The 10,000-nt window shown below is 36.9% G+C and overlaps 1 protein-coding gene across 1 annotated transcript in view; it reads right to left on the minus strand.

Moving 5' to 3' along the window:
- The window catches only part of LOC143029042 (uncharacterized), an 11,735-nt gene extending 1,974 nt beyond the window's left edge, over positions 1–9,761 (minus strand). The window contains exons 1-3 of the mRNA XM_076191379.1: positions 9,729–9,761; positions 7,185–7,429; positions 560–1,688 (exon numbers count right to left, since the gene is read on the minus strand). Of these exons, the coding sequence (XP_076047494.1) occupies positions 560–1,688; positions 7,185–7,429; positions 9,729–9,761 (1,407 nt within the window). The remainder of the gene's footprint in view (positions 1–559; positions 1,689–7,184; positions 7,430–9,728) is intronic.
- Between the last annotated feature and the right edge of the window lie 239 nt (positions 9,762–10,000).

Here is a 10,000-nt window from a genome sequence, read left to right on the forward strand (position 1 = left end):
AAGGGACCGTGACCCGCGTCGCGTCGGTCGTCGTCTGTCGTCCATCCTTCCCCTCTGTTGTCGTGCCGTCCACCTTTTTACCACCGAATTCGGGTAGCCGTTGTCCCTAAATACCTTCTTCAGATGACTCCTCTCCTTCTTCTTGCTATCTTCCGTGGAACACACCTTTTCCACCCTAGACCACAGAGTCTTAATCACACTTCTTTTGTGGGTGGCCGGATGACAGCTGCCATAGTCCAGAAGTCGGTCTGTATGGGTGTCCTTTCTATAAACCCCCGTCATCAGTGTGGACCCGCTTCTCGTCACCATGACATCCAGGAATGGCAATTGGCCGTTCTCCTCTTTCTCCATCTCGAACTGGATGGCTTCATTCTTTGTATTCAGTCGCTCGAAGAAAGGTCCCACGTCTTCTTTATTCATAACGACAAAAACGTCATCCACGTACCTTACCCATAACTTCAATGAAGGTGGCGCATCCTCCAATACCTCCTCCTCGTAGCGCTGCATGGCCATTTCCGCCAAAACCACCGAGATTGGAGAGCCCATAGGCCGTCCCAACCTTTTGATGAAATATTTTGTCCCTGAACTTGAAAAAGGTTGAGTCCAAACACAAATCGACCAGTCCCATCAATTCCTTAGCCGTCAGTTTTGACTTATCTAGGAATTCGAGGTTACTCTCCATCGTTGACATAGCAGCCTGCCTTATTAGACCCTGTGGTAATGACGTGAACATGGCTTTGACATCAAACGACACCAAGCAATCATCCTCCCCCAAGCTGACTCCTCTAAGTCTCTCTACGAAGTCCGCCGAGTTGCTAAGCATCCTCTCTGAGCTTTCCACTAGCGGCCTCAGACGTTTGGCCAAATCCCTCGCCAAGTTGTAAGTAGGCGAGCCCCTGAAAGCAATAATGGGTCTTAGGGGTACCCCTTCTTTATGCACCTTGGGAAGTCCATAAAACTTGGGGATCGTAGAGTCCCCTGGCCTCATCCTGGTCCATTCCCGTTCCGTGATTAACCTCACCTCTTTTAATTTCTTCAATTCTCCCTCCACCTTCCTCTGCAACTTGGCAGTGGGGTCTGCTAGTACTACTTCGTAAGTGTTCATGTCCTGAAGTAGTGTCGTGGCCTTACCTTCATAGTCGCTCTTGTCCATAACCACCGTCGATCTGCCTTTGTCACTCGACAGTATCACTATGGACCGGTCTCGTCTTAAGCCTGTCAAAGCCTTGGTCTCCTCCGTAGTGAGATTATGTCCCCGCACTGGTCTCCCCAGTGCTCCCACTATGCGCATCCTTGTGTCCTGTTTACCTTCCTCACTGCACGTCATCAAGTTGACTCCCGTTTCCACCGCAGCCAGGAATTCCTCTTCTCTCACACCTCCTTGCATGTTGAAGTTCAAACCCTTAGACAGGACCTTGGTCTCGGGTCCACTGAGTGGTCTACTCGAGAGGTTACTAACCCACCTTTCCGGCTCCTGCCGCCTAGTGTCTAATAATCTATCCAATTTGCGATCCAAGACTGTCCGCTTGGCTCCAGCCTTCGATCTACTAAGGCTGGTAATTTTAGCTATAACCTCAACTAACACACCTTGATCCAAGGACTGACCGAGTAGACGTCGGTGTTCATCGATCTCCAAACCCAGCCGGTGTAAAGTTCCGTGATGATGGTCCAAAGCACATTTGAGCAGTCTGCGACCACATGACTCTAAAACCTACCTAGCTCGTTTGCTGTTTACCGGAGATTTAATCCTAGCAAAGTTGGGTAACACTTTCCGATTGCGACATATAGTGCAAAAACGTAGCTGCTCTCGCACTAAGCTCCTCTTGATTTCCTTGGCTTCCCACTTCCTGACTATGTTGAGTACCTCAACGCCATAAGCCTGTCCAATATTCGTAAATAGCTGGAGTCCAGGAACCATTATTATGGGAGAAAGCATACGCTGGACTCGACGTTCGTCAATTGTGTTTGGACTCAACCTTTTTCAAGTTCAGGGACAAAATATTTCATCAAAAGGTTGGGACGCCTATGGGCTCTCCAATCTCGGTGGTTTTGGCGGAAATGGCCATGCAGCGCTACGAGGAGGAGGTATTGGAGGATGCGCCACCTTCATTGAAGTTATGGGTAAGGTACGTGGATGACGTTTTTGTCGTTATGAATAAAGAAGACGTGGGACCTTTCTTCGAGCGACTGAATACAAAGAATGAAGCCATCCAGTTCGAGATGGAGAAAGAGGAGAACGGCCAATTGCCATTCCTGGATGTCATGGTGACGAGAAGCGGGTCCACACTGATGACGGGGGTTTATAGAAAGGACACCCATACAGACCGACTTCTGGACTATGGCAGCTGTCATCCGGCCACCCACAAAAGAAGTGTGATTAAGACTCTGTGGTCTAGGGTGGAAAAGGTGTGTTCCACGGAAGATAGCAAGAAGAAGGAGAGGAGTCATCTGAAGAAGGTATTTAGGGACAACGGCTACCCGAATTCGGTGGTAAAAAGGTGGACGGCACGACAACAGAGGGGAAGGATGGACGACAGACGACCGGACGCGACGCGGGTCACGGTCCCTTACTTGAAAGGGGCTTCTGAGGTAGCGGCCAGACTGCTAAGGAAACACGGTGTTGAAATAGCACACAAACCGAGGAACACTCTACATAGGGCCCTGACCAAAATTAAGGACACTGTGAGCCAAACGGACCGAATAGGGGTGGTTTACGATATTAGGTGCAAGGACTGCGAGACACATTATGTTGGGGAAACGAGCAAGAAATTGGCGACAAGACTGATAGAACACCAGAGGGCTGTTAGTAGAAGGGACATGAGTTCGGCCGTCTCAAGACACTGCGAGGAAACGGGACACGAAATGGACTGGCAAAACGCGGAAGTGAAATACGGAGGTAGTGGAAAAAGCACCAGGTTATTCTTGGAAGCTTGGTCAAGTGATGATAATAGTGTCAATAGGTGCATCACTTTAAACCCAATTTATAAGGGGGCGAAGGATAGGCTGGAGAAGAAGCTTACTTCTTAATATGTTACGTTGTGTGTTTTATTTGTTTTTGTTTCGACATGACGGTAGTGTGTTTCTTGATGTGTTTTGTATCATTCCATTTTATTTTCATTTTTATGTATGTAATTTTATTTATTTATGAAATTTACTAACGGTGGTGGCATGCGTTACGTGACTTTTGTTCCGCGTACCGTTGTGGCATGCCACGTCGTACAGCCTTTATGCCCAATCTTGGGGGGCATTTTTTCATACTGCTTTTCTTATTTATTTCAATGTGTACTCTTCCTTTTTGTATGTTTATGATATTGATGGATTTTGTGTTCTTGTTCCAATTTCTTTTATTCGTGATATACATGCTACGCGGGACATTTGTTCCACGGGAGTGCACAGTGGTGCGACCCATCGGTAGCGGGGTGAATCCTTACAACTTTCACTATATTTTCTTTATATATATATACATATTTTTCTATGGTAAACTCGGTGAATGTTTTCAAGGAAGTATTGCACCTGTTATTTTATAGTTTTATTTATATTTGTTTCTCATTTGTGTTTTTGATTTGGTTTAACTGCGTCGGATTGTAACGGTTACTGTGGAGACCTGTCCCAGTGTACCAAATTCCCCTTATTTATGTACATTTCCATTGCTACCACTGTATTACCCTGAAGACGAACCCCGGACAGGGTTCGAAACGTCGGAATAAATTGACGAACGTCGAGTCCAGCGTATGCTTTCTCCCATAATAATGGTTCCTGGACTCCAGCTATTTACGAATATATATATATATATATGCGGAAAAACCACCAAGGAAAAAGATAAAGTGATGACCAAGCGCTTTCGTCTATCCAGACATCCAGGTACCCTGAGGATGTCTGAATAGACGAAAGCGCTTGGTTCATAATTTTATCTTTTTCCTTTGTGTTTTTTTTTTCGCATATTCAGAATCACGAGTTTATGTGATTTCTCATATATATATATATATATATATATATATATATATATATGTATATAAATACATATATATATATATATATATACATATATACATAGCTCAGACACAAGATAGAGAAGTTTGAAGAAGTAGTAGGGATAAGGCTCGAGATGTACTTGTGGACATCACATCAGCGCTACTATTGTTGTTCCTAGTGTTGGCGCCAATGATGGCGCGAACGATGACAACAGCGATGGCGACAATGATAATGACAATAATAACGAGACCTGTGTCAAGTTAAATATTCAAGTCAAGTAGAGCCATCGTAGTAATGCCGAATTCGACAGTAACCGAAATAAAATTTATAAATCCAGATTAACTGATATGTACATGTAATAGAATAAAAAAACGATAACAATGAACTAAGGTAAAAATCAACTATGAGATCACCTTGTCAAGAAAGATACATGTAATTTTATCTTCATTCTTCATACCTATCCTTCATCTGAACAACGCGGAGTGAGTCTTAATAAAATATATAAATAAATTCACCCCAATAACCCAGTTTCTCTACAAGATTATACCATAACTTTGGAAAGAAAAGATAATTAATTTTAATTCTGGATAAACAGGAGTCTATGGTAAACATCAGTGTTGAGTATGTAGAGATAGAAGACAAATATTGATGTTTTAAAACATTCAGAAAGGTCTATGCTTTCCAGGAATCTAATATTGGTCTGGAAGGAAGCTGGAAGACGTGGGCGGCGAAACTGGAAGGAGGAGAAGAAGACAAAAAAAAAAACTAAAAAAAAAAAAAAATGGAGGCTTGCGCCTCAAGGTAGTTTCTGACGGAAAAATTTCAAGAAGAAAAATATTGCATGAATCTGCAGTCTTGCGCTGTTTTTTAAAGTTCTTTGGTCATGTGATGAAAAGTTGTCTGGGAAAAATCTTAATTAGGACCTAAGTCAGATTCTTTCAAATTTTTTAAGAAGATATTTTTGAGAAGGTTTGCATTCCGGAGATGAACTGTAAACTGCTAAAAAAAGAAAGAAAAAAAAAAAAAAAAAAAAAAAAAAAAAAATCGTCTTCCTATGATATATCATAGAAAGAAAAGAATATATACACAAGTAAACATAATGAAAAGGATATAAGAAGATAAACAGCATTTAGATTATTGCAAACATGAATCAAAAAGACATAAAACCAAAAAGACATAAGTAGATAAATAATATAATCAAAATAATGAACAAACAAGCAAGCAAGCAAGCAAAAAACTAACAAACATCAAACAAACAAACACAAACAAGCTAAGTAAACTGTTGAATGATGTGACAAATAAATAGAAATAAGAAGTTAAATCATAACTTGTGTACAGTATAGACTGACACTGAAGACTATGAATGTCATTGAAGAGGAAGAACTATCAACAAATAAAGGGTTAACTTCCACGACAAACTCAAAGTATAGAGACAAAAAGCGTTCAAAATAATAATAATAATAATGAGAAAAAAAAAGACATGAAGAGGGAGAGGAAGAAGAGAAAAAATAAAATAAAACAAGCAGAAGCAGAAACAAAAGATAATGAAGAGTAATTAAGAAGAAGAAGAAGAAGAAGAAGAAGAAGAAGAAGAAGAAGAAGAAGAAGAAGAAGAAGAAGAAGAAGAAGAAGAAGAAGAAGAAGAAGAAGAAGAAGAAGAAGAAGAAGAAGAAGAAGAAGAAGAAGAAGAAGAAGAAGAAGAAGAAGAAGAAGAAGAAGAAGAAGAAGAAGAAGAAGAAGAAGAAGAAGAAGAACAGCAACAACAACAACAACAACAACAACAACAACAACAACAACAACAACAACAACAACAACAACAACAACAACAACAACAACAACAACAACAACAACAACAACAACAACAACAACAACAACAACAACAACAACAACAACAACAACAACAACAACAACAACAACAACAACAACAACAACAAGATGGGAGTGAAAAATAGATGAAAGAAGAATAGGATAAGAAAACAGCTGGAGGAGGCAAATGAAGAAAAGACAATAAGAACAAGACGAGAAGAGGAAGATAAAGGGATGGAAGAAGAGAATGAATTTAAGCTGGAAGGAAAAATAAAATTTAGAAAGAAAAAGAAAGAGCTGCAATAAGTAACAACTAACCTTTATGGATAAATTCACTCTGTAGAGATGAAGTGATAGAGATTATATATATATATATATATTATATATATATATATATATATAAATATATATATACATATATGAATATATACATACATACCTGTATGTATATATACATGTATATATATATATATATATTTATATATATACATATATATATTTATATAAACATATATATATATATATTATATTTCTGTATATATATATATATATATGTATATGTATATATATATATGTATGTATATATATATATATACATATATATACATATTAATGTATATATATACATATGTATATATATATACATACATATATACATATATGTATATATATATATATGTACATATATAATATATATATACATACATATATACATATATATATATGTACATATATATTCCCTTTATATACCTCCCTTGGAAGGGGGAAAAAGCCTTGGTATATATATATGTATATATATGTATATATATATATATATATATATTTATATATATATATATATATATATGTATATATATATATATATATATATATATATACCGGTATATATAAATGTATACATATATATATATATATATATATATCATGTATTTATATATGTGTGTATACATATATACATCAATATATATATATATATATATATATATTTATATATATACTGGTATATATAAATGTATGCATATATATATATATATATATATATATATATATATATATATATATATATATATATATATACATATATACACACACACCATCACCACTATCACCACTACTACTACCATTACCGGTATATATAAATGTATACATATATATATATATATATATATATATATATATATATATATATATATACATATGTGTGTGTGTGTGTGTGTATACATATATATTCATAAATATATATATATATATATATATATATATATATATATATATTTATATATATACCGGTATATATAAATGTATTCATATATATACATATATATATATGTATATATATATATATATATATATATATACATATATATACACACCATCACCACTATCACCACTACTACTACCATTACCTGGGCCGCTGGAAACACGGGAATTCGGGAAAGAAAATGTGATCTTCTGGAAACGTTCTGGAAGGGGGACGAGTCTGCCTGGAGGCAAATAATTCGCCTTCTGAATGTCTGGATGGAATTCTGGAAGGATGCGCTTGTGTAGGATCAATGCCAATGAAAGGATATCGTATCTGAAGCCTCTGGTCTCGTTTGACAAGTTCCGGAATACTCGACTTGTGTCGTATACATAACTCGCATCTATTTACCTGAAGAAGAAGGTTTCTGCTTTATGTCCTTCTTTAATGTGCAAGAGCAAGGAGGAGAAAGAGAGGAAAGAAGGAACTCAGATCCAATATGGAAGGACAAGGATATGAATAAAAGAAGGGAAAATAGAAATATGATGTGGAAGATGGAAGAGGAAGAGGAAAATAGAAGTGGAATAAGGCGAAAGAAATTGAAAAGAGTAAATTGAAGAGTAAACGTAATAAGCGAAAACAATAAGACTAATATTATTCACTATTATTTTTCTGTACATTTATTGATATTTACTAATTACCTATTTCTTTATTATTTTCCCTTAACTGTTTATTTATTCATTTGATTTATTAATATCTATAATACTATTATTATCTTTATTTATTTATTTATTTACTTACTTATTTATTTATTTATTTATCTATCTATCTATCTATCTATTTATTTATTTATTTATTTATTTATTTATTTATTTATTTATTTATTTATCTATTTGTTTATCATTATTATATATTTTTTGTATTCGACCTAGTTATGGACCAAATGGTTTCTTGTTGGCATGTTCCTCCTTTGTAATCCTTTGTAATAATGGTGGTGAGGACTCTACGCCAGGTGGCATGTTGTTCCGGCCGAAGCCGCCACCTCTGTGCAATGCGCTTGGATTGATGGGAAAGGTAACAGTTGTTGCTTGGAATCATAGAGGATTACGGGATTCGAACCTACAGATGAGCAAATGCGAGGCGAGTACGCTTACGATTACGTCATCAGCGCACAAACAATAAGAAAAAATAATAAGAAAATAAAGAGTGATATGTAAAAATAGAGAAAAAAATAAAAGAGAAAGTGTAAGAAAATGTAAAAAAAGAACAGCAATAAGCAAAAAAACAACAACAACAAGATTATTGATAAGATAACAAAGAAAACAAAATGTAATCAAAAAAGTTAAGATCATGATATCGTACACAGTACCCTACTCGCCTCCTACATCTTGCATGAGAATCTTAGTCGCCCATGTTGACACAAACTACCTCACCTATGAGACCCAATCAACCTAGATGATCAACATGATAAACACGAATATCTTAGCCAAAGACTTACCAAATATGCCCAACACAATTAATCACCTTCATTCTTGTTCGGCAAACAACAGGAAACAGGCACGTTTATAAAAAGAACACAAACATAAAGATTTACACAAAGGCGCGACGGAAAAAGTGTCAACAATGGGTGTTGATTAGATAGAAGGGGATTGAGAAAAATCTCTATGAAAACAAGGACAAACAGGAACTTATTCTGAGAACTCATCTATTATTAGAATCAGAGAAGCGAAAAATCAAGAATAGAGGCGTCGAGTTAATATGCAGAAACACGAAAGCAATGAGAGACAAAAGAATTTGAATTTTTGTCATAAAAAGTGAGACATCAAGCGTTGATATATCATTGCAAAATTAAACAAAAAATGAGAGGTGTTGTCATGGGATAATTTGATAGCTGAAGAAGAACAAACAAAGACGGCTGGAGCTTCTTTAAATCTCTTATGACACATCAATAAATGTACCTCTTCGGCAATACACTGTCTTCAACGAAATGTTTTTCCCTCTCTGTTATTTTTCCTTTCTTTTCTCTCTTCCTATTTCTCTCTCTCTTCCCGTTTTCCCTCTGTCTCTCTTTTTACTCTCACACCTCTCTATCCTCTCTCTTTCTCTCTCTCTTCCCTCTCGTCATTTCCCATTGTCCCTCTTCACCTTCCTCTCCCCATCTTCAACTTAACTTCCCATATCTCTCTTCCTCTCTCTGCTCCTCTCTTCTCTTTACTCTTCTCTTCTCTCTCCCCTCTTTGTCTCCTCTCTTCTTCTCTCCCTCTCTCTTTCACACTCTCCTTTTCGCCCTCTTTCCCCTTTGATCCCTCTTTCCTTCCCTTTCTATTTTCTACTCTTCATCCCTTTGCCTTCCACTTTACCTCCACTTTCTTTCTATCTGACTCTCTCTTTGTCCCTCCCAGTTATTCAATACATAATCATTTTTCAGATCCTTTACTGCCACTCTCTCTCCTATATTCATCCTGCCCTCACCCACCCCTTCCTACTCTTGCAATTTTCCTCTTTCTCCTCTCTCTCTCTCTCTTTCTCTCTCTCTCTCTCTCTCTCTCTCTCTCTCTCTCTCTCTCTGTATATAAATATATATATATATATATATATATATATATATATATAAATATATTTATATATATAATATATATATAATGTCCGAGAATTGACACCTTGACTTGGTGGATTGGCTTGAGAATCTTAATGACTACAAAAACTATACCAATAGAGATGAAAATATCTGCGAGGCACCCATATCGAAAAGGTTTGTAGGAAGGATGAGGCAAAGAGCAGTTCGCACACACAGTCGCAGGACCCATTGATAACTGGTACGTCCCTGATGGCGAACAGGGAAATTGTTCAAAGATATACGGAGTAGCGTCATAATGACGGCATGGACCACTGAATACCCTATAGATATATATGGTTCCGCCGAATATACTGAATAAGGTGGCACCAAAGAAATATCTCATCAGAAACCAGTAGGCAGGGAGG

The sequence above is a fragment of the Oratosquilla oratoria genome, chromosome 10 (assembly GCF_046742065.1).
Source record: "Oratosquilla oratoria isolate Oo_2021 chromosome 10, ASM4674206v1, whole genome shotgun sequence".
Classification (NCBI taxonomy): Eukaryota; Metazoa; Arthropoda; class Malacostraca; order Stomatopoda; family Squillidae; genus Oratosquilla; species Oratosquilla oratoria.